Consider the following 20967-nt stretch of genomic DNA (forward strand, 5'->3'; position numbering starts at 1 on the left):
AAATGTCTACAAGAAACTGGAGAGGAAATGATAAGAGAGATCAAAACAAATGAGACAATCCTCGGCTGATATGGCAGTGACAAACAAGAAGGGAGACATAAGGAAGCAGACCTGGAAAACAAACAAAATAGAGCAGACCGACAAGCAAGACAGAAAGAAGTGCTTTTGGTGTGACAGTTCATATCACATTCCTAGCAGCAAGACATACTCTGCTTTCAGAGCCAATTGCAGAATATGCAATAGGAGAGGTCATTTCACCAAGTCTTGCAGAAACATCAACGACTCAACATACTGTGTAGATGAGTTATATGAAGAATTGGACGAATCCACATTGGATTCCGTCAGAAATGCCATGATATCGGAAGACAAACAGGTGGAGGACACAATGATAGCCGGTTTCTCGGTATCAGCATCTCCATCGCCAAAGGCTTTCATTTTTGTAAACCACAAAAGTCTGCAAGTGGTTATAGGTTTTGGGGCCAAATATACCCAATTGCCATGGAAGACTGTCTATGTTTACATTGAACATAATGCTCAACAGAATGGACAGATCAGGTGGCCTACAGAGGCAAGAGGATAGAACTCATATTATGGCTTTGGGCAAATCTAAAGTTAAAGAACCATGTTGCTAATGGGAAAATACGTATCTCCCTGAAGGGAAATGCACCATTATTAAGCTGCTCACACCAAAGACGTCTAGGGATCAGATTAGATCCCAATGAAGAGTAATCGGTCTATACATGTGAGGATGGGAAACGGCAAAAGAGGAAGAGAGACTCCAGAACATGTGGACACTCTGAGGGAAAGACAAGGTGTGTGGAGCACTGCGATGTTTGAAGGGATTTGAACATTTGATAAGACTCAAAACCAGGCCAACTCCCATAGGGCATGAGATTAGAAACATCCAGCTTCCCATACATGAAGTCAAGCAGGAATTAATGCTCCTGGAGCAGCATGGAGTGATAGAGAGTCTGCTGACTGCGTGTCCCCATTGGTTGTGGTCAAGAAATCCAATGGAACATTAATACTATGCATATGTCTCAAGGCTCTCAGCAGGTGCATAGTGCTGGACACTCACTTCTGGACATAACAGAATTATCAAGCACCATGGGGGAAGCAGAAATATTCACCACATTAGACCTCAAATCGGCCTAACACCAGATAAAATGGCACTCTTCATCTAAGAAGTAACTGCATTCAGAACACAGGAAAGGTTTTCCAGCGTACATGGATGCCTTCTGGATTGGTTTCGGCAACCTGTTTTTTAAAGGATTAGGTATCAGCCAGAAATTAGATGTTTCAAGCATGGCGTCTTAAAATATGGGACGTACCGAGGCAAAAACAAAAACAAAAAAACAAAAATACAAATAAAAAGATGCTTGCAACCTGCCTTCTTTCCTTCAATTCCACCTCATTTTCCTCACTCCATATAAACAGTGCCCTTTCCTTGACTAGTTCCCTGATATTAGTTGTGGCTGGGACTAGGAGTATTGATTCAGGATACTAGGTGAGGCAAGAAGGATTTTAAGCAGCGAGCAATGCAAGCTGTATAAGCAACTCATACAGTACCTAGCACCTGAAATATGAAAAGGAGGCATTAGACCAACAAAGAGCTTATTATACAACATAATCAATACTGCTAGTCCCAAAAATAAATAAATACCATCATTTTTGGGGGATGGCGGAATATTACTCAAACTTTATACCCAAATCTGCCAACACAACTAATAACAGGAAACTAGTCAAGAAAAGGGCACTGTTTATATGGTGTGAGGAGTATGAGGTGGAATTCAAGAAGCACCTTCATTACGAAATTATCATTCCAATAGAAAAAGTATTGTCCCTACTGATGCCAGCAATCAGGCCTTTCATATGAGGACATGGGTCACCAGTTTACAAGACTATACATGAGATATGGAGTATGCTGCAAGGTTTAAAAACAAGGCAGCTGATTGTTCATCTATACTAACTCAGAATGTAGATGCAGTGTAGGGCAGTGAAGAGGAGAATGAAGTGTTAGTAAAGGAGCAAAATTTAGTATTCAAAGAAGAGCGGAACAAAGACAGGGTGTGATAAGTCGCTTTGTGGAGTAAATGTGGCCATACCGAGCAAAACCAATAGCAAACAATTGTTTAAGAATTAGAATTGTAAAGCACTGTGTATGGTGCAAGAGTAAATACGTTTATCCAAAGGTTTGGCAATAAGAGGAGATCTACGTGTTCCCCCAGAAGCAATACGATGCAGGATCAAAGAGTTAGTGTATGAAGGTCACCAAGGCATTTAAAAAACAAAACAGACTGTTCATCAAGACTATTGGTGGCCTACATGAGATCTGCAAGTAGAATGAGTGGTTAGTCAATGCATGTCTTGCAATAACAGTGGAAATGCATGTTCCATAAGGAATAATCCTGTGCATCTATTTCCAATTTCCCTTGGTGCAAAGAGGAGTTTGATATTGTGGATCCAGTTAAAAATGCAGGAGGGCAAATCCTTTGATGCTGTATTTTTAATTGAAACCTTTGCAGACTATGTTTCATGTACAATGGAGAACGGCCAGCTGAGCATTCACTCCCAGAATCCTTGTTCTCTACCAGAGGAAGTCATACAAAGAAACATTGCAGTGTGAATATATTGTTTTTCATAGGAACTGTTTGAGATATTTATTTTCCCAGAACATATTTGTAATGCATTTTACTTGTGTTAGTCCAATAAAAGTGTTTATCTTCAAATTATCCTGTTACATAAAATATTACGATTGCCAAAGAAAACAATTCCAATAATATTTATATTTGGGAAACTGCTTCATTAAACTTGGCAGAATTCTTCTTCTGAATGGTATGTAGGATTCCAGGATTAGGAAATATCCAGAATTAATCTTTTAAGAAATAGACTGAACAAGGGTGCGAGTGCTAAAACTTAAAGTAGCCACATAAAATACAAGTGCAGATTGTGGGCACAGGAAAGCATCCAAATAAGGATTTCCATGGAAGGAATGTGTCGACAGTTGTGTAGCGTGGTGAAATTAAGTATGTAGTCCCTTCCCTAGAGGGAGAACTCTCCCATGGGGACAGTGCAGTGTGCCCACTGGACAATAGTCCACTATGAGGCCGGAGCACCAAGGGGGGATCACATGGGGGAGGAAACCCCTTATGGGATTGGGGACAACCATGCTCAGTACACCCAAACTCTTCCCCCATGTTAAATCCACCTTCCCCTCTTGTGAATAGGGCCAATGTCAGCTGTTGTCAGGTCAGTAAACCTAATAGACTTGATAACGTTAAAACCCCAGAGAATGCATGGTATACTGCACATGGCTCTATCTCAAGTATTAAAAAACCTAATATACTTGGCGTGATTAAAACAGACAATGTAAACTATATTGCATATCACTCATTCAAGCATTGGAAAACCTAATGTACTTAGCAAGATTAAAACAGAGAATACAAAGTATATGGCTCTACTATAAGTATTGGGACATTTTAATCTACTTCACAAGACTAAAACATTAAAGAATGCAAAGTATGTTACATCTGACTCTATGGCATGTACTGAGAAGATGATGTTCAGGGGTACAAGGATCACTCTGGAAAAGCAGAGAGAGAGCTTTAGCTTCTCAAAGAATGTGATTGACCCAAAGCAACTCCATTTTCCAACACGCGAGTTTAAACATCCCACAGCTGAGATGCAATGGGAGAGCCCAACGAGCCGCGCAGAGGCGAAAGGGACACGAGCCAGCGGGAGGGAATCCGAGTGCAGAGGATGAGAAGCCAAGCATGGTCCAAGCTCAGGCTGTTGCTGTGTGAAACGTCCAGGTATCCAGAGCACCAGGGAAGCATCCATGAGAGAGGACTCACCACCAGCAAGAAGCAGACGTCAGGAGAGTTGCTGCAGAACGCACCGAAGCCAAGAACGTCAACGGGGCATCAAGAGACGCAGCAGCTGCTCGGGAAACGCTGGTACCTATCAGAGAGAAGCAAATATGTATGCGGGCTACCGAGTGGTGCATGGAGGTCCAGGAAGAAAGGGGGTGAAAGCGAAAGCTGGATCAAAGGGGTCTTGGACCCTGGTAATGAAGTGCGAGTCTGGGACACGCCCATATGAGAAACAGAAAAAAAAGCCAATCCGAATATTGCGAGTCTGAGACCCGCACCCAACAAGAGATAGTCCACGTTGGGACTGTTGTCTGGCAGGAGAGCAACCCAAGCAACTGAATGGTACGAGCACACAAAGAGGGATAGTCTTTGAGAGGACGAAAGCTTGGCAGGAAAGTATACCATGCCAGTTTGAATAATGAGAGTCTGGAACCAGCACCCAAATAGGAATTTCATGATAAAAATAAATGCTTGGCAGGAGAGTGAACCAAACAGCTATATTGTGAGCCTGGGACTCGCAACCACAAGAGGGACTGCCCATGAGAGGCCATTTGCTTGGCAAGGAAGAAACCAGGCCAATCGGAATACTGCAAGTCTGGGACCAGCACCCATACATTGTGCACACAAATCCTACACTTGGTAAAAGGAATGTGTTAAGTTGGTGGGATAAGGAGGAGTATCAGCAGTATATTCTTGTGAACTGCCTATGGACATTTGTGTAAGCAAGTACAGGCCTGAGAGGCCCCAAAAGGAGAGACACCCAATAAGAAGAAATCTAGGGGAATGGACGATGACCCGAAACTGGAGCCATAAAGATTTTAACCTTTCTTTATTTTTGCCACTTGTGATTACCCAAGAGACTGGGAACATCTCTGTTGGTTGGATCTACAAAAAACACTTTAAGTAGAGATCATCCTTGCACAGTTGGCTTCAGGTTATTAGTGTCCGGGACAGAAGAAGGCTTTTTGAGACATGACTGACAGACTTTATAATTTGGACATTCTGACAAATTCCTTAGTTTCCTTACATGCACGGAAACCCCTCTTAGTTTTAGGGACAGAGGCATTTTCGCAACCCTTTTTCATTTAATATACGTTTCTACCCCAAAACATGCCACCATTGTGTCTGAGCCTTACTTCTGCGCTCTCACAGTAGGTGATTTACATTTAGAAGAACAATGACAAAAAAGGATGCTAAATGGCATCCAGTTGCATCAGAACAGAATGTGTGGCATTACCAGAAGTATGGAAACTAAGAGTGTGTGGGGGGGGGTAAGAACAGCAGGACTAGATTAAAGGGTAAGGATAAGTTTCAAGGGAGCCACATGGCAACATAGCTTTATAGGTTCTGGCGGTGGCAATCTGACATCTCTGCACTGTAAAGAGAAAATCGTCAGTACTGCACTCCATTAAGTGGAATTCAGCCAGTATGGCTTTTCAATCCTATCCTTCACCTGAATTTTGATACATCAAATACGAGATATCTTCACAGGTTAAAATAATTGAAGTGCCCCAGGGCCAAGCTTTGATGGATTTAATTTGGTTGTGTTTGCATGCAGCTTTTCAAAGCTTAATACCCTCTTCAAATGCATGAAATCAAGACTCTGTTCACTCTCTTTTTTCAGCATAAGCTGTTGACCCATCGAAGTGGTAACCTGTGTCTGATTTATGTTAATGAAATTACAAGTTCAATTAGTCAACCCTCTGAGCTGTCATGGAGTAGCTGTATAAGACATTGTTATTACACCATGTCGAATTTGTATGACAGATGGTGAAGTTATAATGGTGCCTCTTAACTAGGAATGCTGGTTAAAGACTGCACAAGTCTGGCCTACAATAGGAGGCACACAAAAACCTAACAGAAAATGATGACAGAATTAATAAGGTGGGAGAACAGTGGGGAGAGGGCCAATCAGAAAAAGAACATCCAAACACTCTTCATTGTCCATTGAAATCCTAAGAGAAGCCTGAAAGTGCTGAGCACCCAGATGCCACAGGGGGGCGTGTGGATATTGGGGGAGTCTTAGTAGGTGCAGATTCAGGCTTTTTAAACTGCTGACGGTGCGTGCAGCTCTAACATAAAACAGTGAGAGTGTGCTACAATGGAATTTTTAAGTAAGTGTGAGTAAAACTTCCTTAATCGACATCAATTTGCCTTTGTTTAACAAACCAAGTATGCGACTTAGATTCAATACTGATCTGTTTGGCTGCAACATTGCCATACTTGTAATGAAACCAACAACTTAATTGATCGAAAGTCTAGCTTCCAGGTTAACAAATGACTAGATGCACTCAAAATGTCCTGACACAGAATGTTTCTGTAGTTGTATGGACTCCCAAAATACATCATATATAGCATAAGCAGCAAACAACAAATTCATTAAAGCACATTAAAGCAACATTTTAAGACAAATCCTGCGCTGGCCCAGGAACAGGCCATCAACTTCCCACCCTTCAGCTCGAGTGCTATCCACCCTAAAGTGTGAAAGTCAATATAGAACATTGTTTTCGAAAATGTACTAACCTGGTCCCGGGAGAAGGCTGTAAAAATCGTCAAAAGTCCTTTTTCAACCAAATCCTCCCATTCCGATTGGCAGTAAAAGTCTTTCAACTTCTGGCGGCATCCAAAAAAGAGAATGTTGCCTGAAAGGGAAAAGAATCAGCAATTTGCCCAATGCAAATACCAGCCGGTGAGTGCTTATATGTGGATCAGAAAACTCTGCTATTAATCTAACAGATTAACAAACTTTACCAAAGGTGTTTAATGAAACGATGCAGTACCAATACATAGAAAATATTTGGGTCTGTCTTGCTGCCCTAGTAACATTTCCAGATCATAGGAGCGAAACCTGTAAAAGTTGTATAAAATGTGTTTCTTTTGGATTTAGACAACATTGCAACAATCTAATAATGCCATTAAAATGGCTACTATTTCATTCAGACTAGTCTGCCCATGCAAATAAACAGTATAAGTGTGATGAGGTGAGGGTTGTCTTGGTAGGCTGTAGAGGGTAAGTGTATTGACAGCAACGAAAGGGATTGCTGCAATATATATTGTAATGCAACCTCATCTTCCATCTTCTATTTGCACTGCTTCCATCTTTTGGTAGTTCCCTCTAGCTCTGTTACTCTCGCCGATCAACAGGTCTTAGAATCTGCTTGTCAGCTCTTTATTCGGAAGAAGGCATCACTTATCAGTCGCCATCGCAAATCACTGTATTTCACAGCATGGAATATAAAAGTTGCTATCTGTTCTTCCTCTGCCGAAGCAAGGCTGCAGCTAGCAACGCGATTCCAGCCTGGAGAGGCAGCCTCAGCTTGGCCTGAGAGAATGGATGTTATGACTGTGTGATGTCTTGGTAGCTTATGGCTCTGTGCAGTGTGACATACTGTTTGTAGGGCGCGGGTGGGACATGGCCTCATTGCATGCTTGCTTTGGGTTGTTACAGAGATTGAGTAAATAAGTGAATGCTGCCGAGTTCAGTAGTTCGCTCTTCCTTGGAAGTTGCCCGCTGTGTGTGCATCTGCCCGCTGGCGTGCCTCCTAAATCTTTTTCCCTGCAGAGCTGAACAGCCAGGGAGGGAGACCGACATACAGAAGATTTCTGGCCTAGTGAGGAGGAGCTCACATTGCGGATCACGGACCGTTAATTAGCTGGTGGGCTCGGCCTCAACACCTCTCTATTGTTCTAAGCTACAGACCCCTTTGTGTTTTGTTTGCTTGGATGATCAGGATGGGAGTCCCGCCATTCCTTGTAATCTGTATAGGCATTCTAGATATTACTCTGCAGGCCAAACAAACCCTTGTCATGGATTCCATGGCTTCAATTCAAGTTTGTTTTGAATTAAGTGCCTTAAGCTAAGCTGCTTGCTTCAGGTGTCGGGTTACATTTTGATTTACTGGTTTTAGGTCAATGGACGTCTTGTTCTGATCAGGATATTTACTCTGGTGGTGACTGGAATACATTTTAACAGGATGCTAGGAAAGATTTTCTTTTTGCAAATTTCCCTCTGTACATTTCTATGTGACACCCTTTCTTTTTGCTTGTTTTACACCATGCTCTGACTTTTTGGAGGCAGGTAAAGCCTTCTCTACTTCTCTTGCTTGTTTTGCTCATTCTTATAGGGAAACTGATGTGGGGGGTCAGAAATGTGAGGCAGATAAGTAGATCGAGTTTTCCACAAGTAGCCATTTTGTTAAATAATAAAGGTGGGCCAAACTCCTCACTTTCCCTAACCCAACGAGGAGTTCCCTACCTGTCCAACTAAGACTAAAGGAAAAAACTATAAAAAAGGTATCTGTCCCTCAGACCTATACATGCAACACATCGTACAGGTATTATATGGCCAAAATAACAATTAGATTCAAACATAACCATTGAAACATGTATCCTTGTAACCAGGGTCGGATCCCCTTCCCCAGGATTGATTCAGGATTTTCAAAAAGCAGTTAAAATCAAGAAGGTTCCTCTCAATAGCCAAGTTCTGCTTCAAACACAACACAAAGTTTGTTTCACTTTAATTCCTTCACTTGGCACTTGAACAGTCTTATTGTTAAACAGAATTTGTCATTGCTCAAAATACTTGTCAAAGTTCCACAGTTCTTGATTGATAACAAAAAGGACTGTCTTTGCACTTTCGGTCGAGCTTCAATATGATTTCTCTTCTTCGAAAAAACACAACTGCTTCCACATCTCTTCTTCATAAACAATAACGTTCTGTCAGGATGGTTTTACCACAGTTCAGCCCAGTAAATGGTCTTGCCACATTGTCGCCACAACCTTTTACCACATGGTAGTACTTCAATTATCTTCTTCCTATTCCACTACCACAGGTACTTGCTGGTGAGACTGCATCAAACGTTCCACACTTCAATCCTCAATGTGGAAAAGTAAACTCAACAACAGTTTCATAAATAAGTGACAACACATTGGCAATATCTCTCTCTCCGTTTCATTTGCCCCAGGCAATGTAGATCATATTCCTCTCCTCGATAATTTTTTAAAAATTTATTTAAAGTGCGTATTGGTTAATTAAAACCTTATACACTATAAAATTATTATATCAGCAATAAGAAACACCAACATATCCAGCAGCCAAATTACAAATTACAAGAGAAAGACAATTAAAAAAAATAGTTTGCTAACAGATTGCTCGCTTCCAAATATAAAAGGCTGCCCCCATAAAAACCTTAATCTCTCCGTCATATATAACTGACCAATTGGTCAGATTCAATCATTTGCAGATCCCCAACAATATTTGCATACCCTTTAAAATAACATTCCTTTAATTTGGTGCACATGGTTAAGATATGTCTTACTGTCTCCACCTCTATATTACAGTGCCTACACAATCTTTCTGCCCGGGGAGTTTTTGTCCGTGCCCCAATTATTTCCTTACATGGGAGAATGTTCAAGCGTAGTTGCAGGATAAATCTTCTCAAAGCCCTGTTTCCCGTATTTAGCAGATATTGTCTCGGAGTAGCAGGCTTGAGGCCTTGGAGAGCATAGACAGCATATTGAGACTTAGTGTAGAGGTAGGATTGATTTTCACACAAATCCCAAGTAAATGCTTTATCCTTAAGACTTTTCATAATACACGCGATGTTGTCTTTTCCCATAGGTTCTTTATAGCCTAAGGCTTCAAGAAAAGATAATACTGTATTTTGTAAACTTAGCATATAGGTATTCTTAAACCTGCCTTCACTTTTATTTTTTCCTATAAGGTTAAGCAGATTACCTTCCTCCCCCTCCCCTGATATTATTCTAAAATAGAGTTTGCAACATCCAATTTTCCACAGAGTCAAAAGGGAAGTAAGCCCCAGTTCACATCTTATTGCTTGTATTGGTACAGCGTTAGGAAGTCCAAGGGCTGGTCTCCAAAGCTTCCCTTCGAGTTTGTATAATTTACTCAAATATTTACTTTCCACTGTTTCCAGAGCATACAAAATACCGGGGATGATACAACTCTTGTATATCTGAAGAAAACCTTCAGTGGAGTGGCCACATTTACTAGCCATGTATTTCCTTATGACATTCCATTTCTTTATTACTTTTAAGTTAACTGCCTCTTGGAAGAAGTTAGTGCAGGGATTGTTCAGGATGGGCATCCCCAAATAAGGATAGGCCTCAACAACCTCCAGTTTAATAGAATTAATATGCCATCTAAAGGTGAGTCTTTTCTTTTCTTGCTTAGTGGCTCCGAATACCATAACCTTAGTCTTGTTTATATTAATACTAAGGTTATTTGCCTCGGAGTAAGACAATAGGCCATTCAGCATTCTTTGCAGTCCTACTGGAGTTTTATCCAGCAGGATAGTATCGTCTGCATACATAAGGCCACATATAGGTTTCCCCGCCACAATAGGTGGGAAATTATTTAAGATAGTAAAGCTTTCCCACACATCTGAAACATACAGGTTATACAGTATAGGAGATGTAACACATCCCTGCTTAAGTCCAGTATTAGTAGTGATCTCAGATGATAGCATCCCTCCTTTACCTAAACAGATGGACACCGTGGTCTCCCTATACATTTCCTCCAAAAAGTGAAGAATTTTGGGGCAGATCTTTTTCCTTCTTAATTTCTCCCACAAAAGGCCCCTGTTGACACAGTCAAAGGCTTTAGAATAATCTATAAAACACACATATAGTTTTTCCCCCTTATCCTTAGACCCAGCTATAATGTGTTTCAACATAGTTAGATTATCCAGGGTACTGTATCCTTTTCGGAAACCAGTTTGTTGGGCAGAAAGGAGGCCCTTTTCCTCTATCCAGTTGTTCAAACTGTCTACTAGAAGGGAACAGAAAATCTTACAGCTACTATCAGCCATTGCTAGTAGCCTATAGTTATCAGGCAGTTTTCTGTCCCCTTTTTTAAAAATAGGGACAACTATAGCTTTCCTCCAGCTGTCCGGTATAACACCTGTTTCCCATATTCCAATAAATAACTGTAGGAAGATCACTGCCCATTTCTTAGGGTTTTGTTTTATAACAATATTGGCCAACCCATCCGGGCCAGGGGCACGTGAGGATTTCATTTTTGAGATCACTTTGAGGATATCCAGAATACCATAGGGAAATTTGTCAGTACTGTAAGAGTTTATACAAATAGGGGCAGCAGACATGTGACTAACTTTGAAAAAGAGATCAGTAATATATTGCTTCCAAGCCTCCTGTCCCACATTATTATTTTCCCTATTAGCTTCATCCATCAGAAATTGACGATATAGGTACCAGAATTTTTTTGAATCATGAGTTTTGCATAACTTATATATACACCTCCAATTTGCATTGTTAGTATTATATTTATAGTCCTTTAACCAGTTTTTATATTGTGTCTTTATGTTATTAGATCTCTTACTTTTCTCTTTATCATCTAAGTCACATGTCTGCTTAAGTTCTCGAATATCACGCATCATTTCTTTTTTCCTATCATAAATCACTTGGTCAAATTTATGGGAATAATTTTTCCCCTTTGTGTTTTTCAAAATGATGTTACTGTTTGATCTCCGTATTATACCCAGCAAATTAGTAATCGAATTTAGGCCATTAAGAACAATGTCCTGGCCATCAATGGTCAGGCGATCAAACAATCCATTAAAAGAGGTTAAGTTTTTATCAGACCAAGTGATCCTATTTCCACCTGCTGAGAATTGAATGTTCATCACCTTGCCTACTTCCCATTTTTGGCTTCTCGTGCCATTAGTAAATTTACCCCTAAGGGGTATATGGTCACTCAAAGAGGTGTCTATATGTTCAAAAGAAATTAAAGAATGACTTAGATAGTCTAACCTGTAACCAACCTTCCCATTAGTCCAGGTTTCCCCGGTACCTGATCCTATATTAGGTTCCAAATATTCAAGTCCCCAACCAGACATCAGGTTCATCCACCGGCATCCCTGCAAAGTCTGGGAATGATAACCCCCAACCAGATGGTAGTCCTGTGTTTCCAGAGACGCAATAATATCCGCTTCATCCCACAATTCTTTACACCTATCCATCTCCCTTACGGCAGAATCACAATGGGCATTAAAGTCGCCCACTATACAAATTTCTGAATCAGGTGATTATAAAGTCCAGCCTTCGATGGTCAGATTTAGAAACTCCCCTATCTCCCGAATATTATCCCCCCCAGCTGGGAGTAGATGTTAATAAGGAGGAGTTTCCCTGATAGACTTCCCCTATCTATGGCTGCACACATAATATTAGGAAAATTCCCATACTTCTCGTAGGGTTTATAAGTGAGGTGGTTTTTTACCCCAATACATAGCCCTCCATACGGACGGCCCTTTTCGCCTTTAGAGGCAACTTTGTTCCATATGTTATATCCATCCAATAGGATTTCCCCAGTGACCCAAGTTTCTTGAAGGGCAAAAATATCACTCTCCAACAGCAATTGGATACCGTCCTTGTGTAGTAGGGAGTTAAAACCCCTGATATCCCAAGACAGGAGAGTAAATTCATTAATACATGCCTCATCTCAATTTGGGATAAGAGAGTTTCCCTCCAAAGATCTTACTTCTATCAGCTTACTTCCTGATTCAATATTAGTAGGAGAACCCCCCCCCCCAATCCATGTTTTGGTTACTAAAAACTTTATGGATAGGAGAGTGGCATAACACAATTTCATAGTTGTTACCCCATACTCCAACCGAGTACTCCCGTATAAGATCAACAAAGACCGCAGATCTGAATTGGACAATAACCCAATTTTCCCAGCTTCCAATTTCCGGCAAAATAATGGAATCAATATCCCCTGAATTTATATTTTGCAACTGCGGTATGTGTGACAATTTATTCAGTATCCAAGCCCGATTTAAAAAAGGGCTTTCATTGGTAGTGGATTTTTCTATGATCTTAATACTTTTCCCCACTGTGAGCTGGGGTTCTTCATTTATTCCAGCAGAATTAGCCATACTAATTTTCTGATTGCTATGCATGGTCAATCGTTCCATCTCCTTAATATATATGTCCCTCTCCTTTTTTGTAAGAGACATGGTATTACTGTTATATGGGATTGCAACATATTTAAAATTGTTTCCCATAGGTACCAAGTCCTCTGGTTCAGTTTCATCCATCAAAGGATCCTTGCCCTTTAACCAATTTTCTAATCCCTTATTTTTGGTTTCCACTTTTTTTCCTTCATCCGACTTCCGCTGGTATTCAATAATTTCATAGTGGTTCCCCACTTCTACACATTCAGAATCTAATGGGGCAGTGGTGGCAAGAGCCAAGGAATTCTTTTTGACAATCTTAATAGATTTAGCCTTGGCCATCACCACCCTATTTCGGGTGGATCTTTTATTTTTTATTTTGCGCCTAGTGCGTCTCTTAAAACCTTGGGATACCCCTATTTCGACAATACTCTAACTAGTATTAATTTCTTCAGCCAAGTTATCCCTTGGGGTAGGAAATTCCTTAGGGGAAATATTTGGCTGAGCATCATCTTTCTCATTTTCTTTTTCGACCGCCACAACCAACTCACTCAGATCTCCCAACATCTCATTTGCCTCCATGGAGTACTTTTTCCCCTTATACAATTGGTTTCCCAAGTATTCCTCTACCATAATCCCAAGGGATCTGGTATTATCGATATTCTGCTGTACCAATGATTTAATGCCACTCTGTTCCTTAAGCAACTTAGTGCAAATGGTCAAGAGGACATCCATCATGGTAGTTAGAGCATCAAATTTCTCTCCAACTTTAAGTGAATTTTCACTTACCCCACTCCTTTCACTATTTGCAGAATTTTCAAAGGAGTTTCCCGTAGGATCCCATAACACATCCCCCTCATTAAGTTCAACTTCTTTCTGTGCAAATTTATTCAGATCTGGAGTAGCTGACAAGTACCAATAACATTATTCATATCAGTTTCCTCTACTGCAGAGATATCCAGATCGTTTCCCGTTCCCATAGATTGTTGCCTGAAATTATGTACTAGTGTCAGCAAAGAGTTATTATCAATCATCGAACTATTAGAAGGAGGAGGTTGGGGTTGTATAGTTTCAGGTGCCATTACTTTTTCTTTTATAGTTAAAAAACTGAGTATCTTTGGTTGTTCTAGTACACCTTTAGTCTCACATGTTAGCTCTTTCTTCCCTCCCTTCTTAGAGGTTTTAACTTTACCAGGCTTCAGGGTTCCTAGTTTTAAAATAGGTATAGGTGTGTTTTTTATCCCCTTTTTAGACCTAAGATTATGTGAGCATGGACTAGGAGCCATGATAGTAGGAGGTCAAAAGAAATATAACCCTCTACTTAAAAGGGGGGGGGGGAATCTTATAAGCCTCCAAGGGAAGGAGCCACCTTGCAGCCTACAGGGGTAAACAAGACCAAAAAGGGGGGGGCACCAAGGCTAGCTATCCACCTAACCACAATATTAAATAACTACAAAGTGACTGTGCCCTCAGAAAGATGCCTATGACCTATACAAATTAATAATCACAAAATACACACCATTTACTTAGATTAACAGGGGAAAAGAAAACCTTTGCAGCCCCCAAAACAAATTAAAATAACATCAATGGACAACAGACGGTGACACTATAAAAGGAGCAGCCTATAAAATTGAGCAACACTGGGTAAAGTAAGAGTAATAAAAAACGCAAACTATCAAACAATTTAATAATAGATAAAAACACCGTAACCCAGAGCACACATATATCAAGAATAAAATGTGTCCAATATTCAAAAGCATTCAGAGAAAATGTAGTTAAATAATTTGATGCCGACCGGAGGAGTTCCAAAATGCAATTTCAAGTGTTTACCCGGTTTGGGAACGCCCGACAGCTTGAGGAACGGCCTTAGTCCGACTCTCCCCCCCCAACCAGGTTACTTTAATGTAAGTAGATTTAATACTTTGCTTACTTCTGTTCCTATCTCTTTACATACAGTTCGTCCATTCCCGGTTTTGTTGGCCCCGTTACAGGCACTGATGAATTCACGCCACAAACACGCCCAACAGCCTAACAGCACTGCGCCCTTGTCTCCATTGCGGGCTTAACGCCACAAGGGTGTCGGCGTTTCTTTTTTATGGCCCGCACTTCCGGGGTGGCCGTGGCCTAGCAGCAAGGTCTGCAAGCGAGGATTGGAGGCACTGTTAAATCATAGAAATGCAGCGTTTCAAGTAAGCGCGACTTTAACTTCCAAAGAAATGCCCCAAAATGATGATACTGTTCCTTTTTATGGCCCGCACTTCCGGGGTGGGCGTGGCCTAGCAGCAAGGTCTGCAAGCGAGGATTGGAGGCACTGTTAAATCATAGAAATGCAGCGTTTCAAGTAAGCGCGACTTTAACTTCCAAACAAGGAGGGCTTCTGTTCTGCCATCTGTTATTTTCCCCAATTGCCCCTCTTGGACTTTGGCAATACTGATTACAATCTTCTTCTACTAGTGCTCTTCCCTTTAAAGCATCTTCGCCGTCTTTAAATATTCTTCCCTTTTGACTTTAGCAAAGGTGGTTACAATATTCTTTTATACTCTGTCAAAGCCAAAAGGTTTTTCAACTCTATCTGTCTTAATATACAAGTTGCACCCCTTTTGACAATGGTGGATATAATGTTCCTCAACTTGAACTCTTACCATAAGAGTTGCACTTAATTGGATTCCATTCAATAGTTTGGTATTCAAAATCTTTATCGGTAGTCAGCGGTCTTGGAGCGTCCCAGGGTTACCCGACAAGCCAAATCACAGATCTTTCCATGTGCTTGCAACAGACCCACTGCTCCTTCCTTCATCGGACTCGCACAAGCAACTGACAGCGCCAGTAACGTTTCCCTCGCCACAAACCGAAGACACACACAGGATCAGGAGAGCTCCTCCCCCCCGGGATAGCCAGTCCTCTGCACTTGGCATGTCTTCCGACCTCTTCTGCTTCCACGACACGGCATCCCACTTCTACCACAGCGGCAGCTCTATCCCGCTCCACCTGCCTCAGCTGTTCACACTGCTTCTCCCCAATGGCCCACATCTGACAGGGTTTTAAATGTTTAAAAGTCACACTCACTCCAGATTCCACCTGATACAATTCAAACTGTTACACAGGTTCCATTACACCCCTGCCAGGCTTCATCTTGTTTCACCAAGTTGCTCTCCTCTCTTTTCCGAGATGCCATACAGAAGAGGTGGGCTATCTTCACATGCTATCGGAGTGCTTGAAACTGCGTGAATTCTGGAGGGGTGTCTGAAGTAGTATCTAAAATGTTTGACTGTGCAGTTGAGCCCAGCCCCTTGACCTGCCCAGTTCATACATTTCCACAGGCTGGCTAGTTTATGTATGCTCTTTGCTGTGCGAAGCATACTCTTGCTGTGGCCCTCACGCCCCTCTGTGGGGCAGTAGTTACAAGATGTCACATGGTCCTCTGACCAAGAGGAGCGGTGGAGTTCGCTGCAACCGACTCAATGCAAACCCGTGCACATATGGTCCCCCTTCCGAAGTTACTTACAGTGGCCGCAAGACGACGAGCCTGATGGTGTGGGTGCAAACTCTTGCTCTTAATTCATCCCACTAGTTACACTAATACTACTGTCTGGACCTCCGTCAACACCTGTATCACAAATACCAAGCCCACTAAAGAAGTTATGTTTTAATGTAGATGTAAGTTGTACCTCACAGTTCGATACTGCCAATCTGTTTCTTGTTGTAATGTCAAGCACTCAAACAAAGTTTTTTTTAAAGTCACACTAAATGTGGGTCATAACCACTAGACCACACACCACAGTTCTGCGATTGTGAGTCCCTCTTCCTCGTCCCAGTACATAGGGCATTATGTTCTCATTCATTTCAACATTTAAAGGCTGCAATTTTACAGTAGGCCCCATTAAGACTGTGGGATCATCAGGGAAGTTGGTTAGAGGGTTCTCCCAATCCTCCTGACCGTAATCCCCTCCCATGTGATACTCCCACACAACACCAGCCCCAGAGTCAGGATCTGGAAGTGTCTTCCTTTCTCTGGCCACATGAGACGGGTCTCCGGACAGGTCTCTTGGGATGATCACCTCCAGTACTGAGACTATGTCTTTCAGTGTGACTTCTTGTGTTACAATTGCACACATCACCTTACAGTGAAACTTTTTTCAATGTGCCTAATGCAAGCTAATGGCAGCTGTGATATTTTTACAGTTTTGCGACATTCTACTTGTGCGCTTTTACATTCACCTTTAGCGTCTAAAAGGTGGATAGCACCCTAAGATGGCCATGCCACAAAGTTTTTTGTTTTTTCTTTTGACATATTCGTCTTTGGACTTCTTCCTGCCTTCTGAGGTCAAGAAATACCTTATATGGAAATCCCTTTCTGGGGAAAGCTGTGGCTTTCGCGGTCTAAAGAGGGGTTACTATTGGTGGCTAAGACAAAGAGGCTGGGTCTGTCTAGTTCCAATCCACATCCCTGGTTCCTGAATGTCTACTGCTAGGCAGTAGGCATTTTATGGCCAGTGGCTACCCATAATTGGATAGTCACTGCCAGTTTGAATGATGAAGGTCCTTACCACTGGTGGGCTTGGGCTTGCTGCCAGCCTGGATCTTGGATAAAAGGACGACTCCTTCAACTGTTCCGCAGATCACCACTGGAGGCAAGACCTCTACAAAGAAGAGCAGGCTGCAGACTACCCCTGCAGCTGACAAGCATTGACTCCAGTGCTGTCCAGTTGTAGCCATGCTCATCTGTGATGTTCTCAAGAAGGCCTTCGTTGGTGCTTCCACCCATGGACCGGTGGGAAAACTAGTCTCGACCCCTGCTGCAGAGCCTTCGGAAGTGTCCCTGGATCACCTTGTGGACTGACCAACTCTCCCCTGAGCTACCTTGGTGCATCTGTCGCCGTTCCGAGCTGAGACTTGGAACTTTGCAGATTGTCAGCGTGTGCCAAAAGTGATCTGCTCCTGCATGTTCAGCCGTCTCACACCAACGGAATCCGTGCTGGGCCTGCTCCTGTGTCCACCGTAGGAGGATTGCCCTTCGTTGCCTGGTTGTGGTGACCTCGGTTGAATCTTGCTTTCTTCGCATCCTAGAGGTATCCAGTGGCGTCTATCCTGCAGAAGTCTTCACCTTTCTTCATTTGGGTGTCGTGGTAGGTGTGGCGGGTCGGAAGAAGGAGTCGGACACACTGTGGACATTTCTATATTCTTTTAATGAAATTATAAAACAAAGGCCTATCCCTCCTTACCGCTATAAGGATTCCCCAACTGTGATGCAGGCATGGTATCACAACTAAGGACAAGACACAAAACCATTATTAAGTTTGACTGGGGTTGGAGACTTTCTAGCTGGCCCAAATTCTATAATAGGAGTAGTTTCGACCCTCAAAGTAAAGAAAATGTCAGTCAGTCAAACAAAGGAAAAAATCTGTGCCAGAAACCTATACTTGCCCTCATGTTTCACAATAACTAAGTGTGGGAAAATGTATGAAAATAAAGGTGTCAAAAGAATGTCAGAATTGCAACGAGAGTGGCTCACCACTCCCTTCCCAAAGTTCAGTTCAGTTGGGTTCTTACGAAGTTCCTTCAAGGGGGGGGGGGGGGGGGGGTAGTCTGCACAGTTCAAAGAGTTACCATAAATCTGTTCCGTCACCTATTTCAATGTCAGTTCAATATGCATCACAGTTCTTTTCAATCAATTCTCTCGTGCTTCCCTCACCCGGTTTCACACTTGTCAAATTAACAGATAATCACAAAGTTCCTTCTCAGTTACTTTCACATGCGGCCCTTGCCTGTCTTCAAACACTTAAGTACTGCTGAAACACCTTCCAGCTATATAGCTCTGCTTCATAGATCCTTGGGAGAACATTCCCCAACAATGTTCACCTGTAAGAGACCTTCGCAATTTCATAGTATTATCACCCCACGAGTGACCACTCCTACCGCAGGGTCCTTCTTATTATCACCTTGCCAGAGACCTTCGCAATCGCATAGTATTCTCACCTCTATGCGACCACTCTGACAATAGGGTTGGGTTCTAATTATCTGTGCCTCTTGCACAGTTTCTTAATATCCGTGCCTCTTGCACTTGGTTTTGTGTAACAGGCCCTCGGCCACTCTGCACCTTATTTCACAAAAGTATATAGTTCATTAGGACGGGCACTCTATTCCTTGTTTCACAAAAATATCCATTCACTTTTACATTAGCATTTCGGGATCTCTGCATGCTCTCTTTCCCCTTGTGCCCTTCCCTTCCATGGCTTTCAACACATTTCGCTTTCATTATTCACTGTTCCGATATCTTTTCAAGAAGCGTTTAACTATGTGCATTCTCACACGGCACCACTCCGTTACTTTGTTTCACACCGGCTCGCTCGCCGGCCAAATATATTCAAGCTTTCAGTTCAATGACTTTATCCTTCAACGTGTAGCCGCGCTTGTAAGATTATAGCCTTCCATAATTGCGCGTTATCACTTACCGTGCTCTCCCTTCCTTTGAACTCACTGGCTGCTTTCACACATTTTTCTGCTCTCAGCTCGTCGAGGTCAGGGTCTTGCCCACCTTCCCCTTAGAAACTTGCAGGCCCCGGGAAGGAAACAAGCAGTTTGCTGGCACATGAAGGAAAGGGACTAGCCGGCCCATCGGCTACCTTCACCAAACTCTTCTGCCTTCTTGGAGACATGGCTCCTGCCTCAACTCGCAGCCTGTCAGCGTCTCAGCGTCCCGCTCTCCCTGGCCTGGTTCTGGGCAGCTCTCTCTCAGCTGCTCCTCCGTCTTGCCATTCTGTTTGCCTTTCTTGTTGGCCCCGGTCTCGCTTCCCGTGTCTTTCTGTGCTCCACCTTTTATAGTTTGGAAAACGGTCCATAAATTTCAGGTGTGTGTGTGGTTGTGAATGAGTGCCTGACCATGCCTGATCTTATTAGGGGGACAAGGCCAGTCCATGTTACTAGTGGTAATCTTCACAGTCTCAGTCTTGCTCTTCTTTGTCTCAGTAGTTGTGTTCGTTAGGAAAGGAGGGGAGTTATGGAAGTTGTAGTATGCCATAAAGGTACAGGGAATACAGGGTGAATAACTGTAGGATACCATGTGTCACCTTCCAATGTCCCCTTCACACTGCCAGAGGACCGCTTACCCAAGTGATCCTCCCTCGCTTGTCCATTCCCAGGGTCGATATCCAATAGCAATGGCCCTTCCCAGGCCACCTGAATAAGGGATCCCCCGGGGACTGAGTCCTGAAACACCTACAGGTTTTTCACGCAACCCAACCACAGAAACTAAAGTGCGCGTCTTTCTTAAGGAAGTCCAAAGTAAATGTCCCCGGTTCAAACCTAATATGAAGTAAAGTAGGCCAAAAAGAATGTCTCTCGCCTTCTGGTCATTCTCCTTTTTGCCTTCTCTCTTGCAGCTTCTATAAGGGTTTATCTTGGTCCAGATATATCTTTCATATACAAATGTCTCTTGAAATATATTTCTTATACAGATCTCCTCCGATAATCTCTTGTAGTTTTATCCAGGAGCTCCTTCCAACTGTTCTTGGCTTCTGGTTTCTCAACAAGGTTATATTTGTAAAAGTTCTCCCCTTTTATTTTAGCTCTCTCACGTTCTTGATATGCAACATTTACAAGTTCTGTTATGCCTTTATTTGACTAAGGGATCCCCCTCTCCTGGGGCTTTTCTACAGGATTCATTTTCAAGCTGTTTGGTTCATTTTGTAGTCTTTATTCCCAACAATTGTTACACTTTCTTAGGGAGTGTCCATATTTCTTTGTTCCTTGTTCCTTTCCTTTTCTATGTTCCACCGTAAAACAAAAAGGTTGTAGGTCAAGGAACCATCTCACGACTGTCCAGTTAGTGTCTTTCCTAAGGCTCATCCAGCTTAAAGGTGAATGATCTGTAATTTACCTGAACGTCCTCTCCGTCAGATATTTTAGGTGTACCACAGCCCACTTGATTGCTAAGACCTTGCGCTCCACAGGGGCTTATGATAAAGAGCGTCCTGCTTGTGTATAGTACTGGATGCCCTAGCTAAATTAGCAGCAACTATGTACTACTTTCTGGAAGAGAGTCTTATGCAACATGCCCGGAAGATGCAATGTGTTCTCTTGAAGCTGCTAAGAACACCATCTTTGGCCACCACCTACAGCTTCCCTTTCAGATAAAGCCACCACCACAAAGATTTCAATTTCCT

General features: G+C 42.4%; 1 protein-coding gene across 2 annotated transcripts in view; it reads right to left on the reverse strand.

Annotated features, from left to right (window-relative positions):
- NDOR1 (NADPH dependent diflavin oxidoreductase 1) overlaps positions 1-20967 on the reverse strand; it is a 667841-nt gene that overhangs the window by 64674 nt on the left and 582200 nt on the right. For both annotated transcript variants that reach the window (XM_069609846.1, XM_069609847.1), the window contains exon 13: positions 6396-6514. In XM_069609846.1, coding sequence (XP_069465947.1) covers positions 6396-6514 — 119 coding nt within the window. The remainder of the gene's footprint in view (positions 1-6395; positions 6515-20967) is intronic.

The sequence above is a fragment of the Ambystoma mexicanum genome, chromosome 8, assembly GCF_040938575.1.
Source record: "Ambystoma mexicanum isolate Mex_15411 chromosome 8, UKY_AmexF1_1, whole genome shotgun sequence".
NCBI lineage: Eukaryota > Metazoa > Chordata > Amphibia > Caudata > Ambystomatidae > Ambystoma > Ambystoma mexicanum.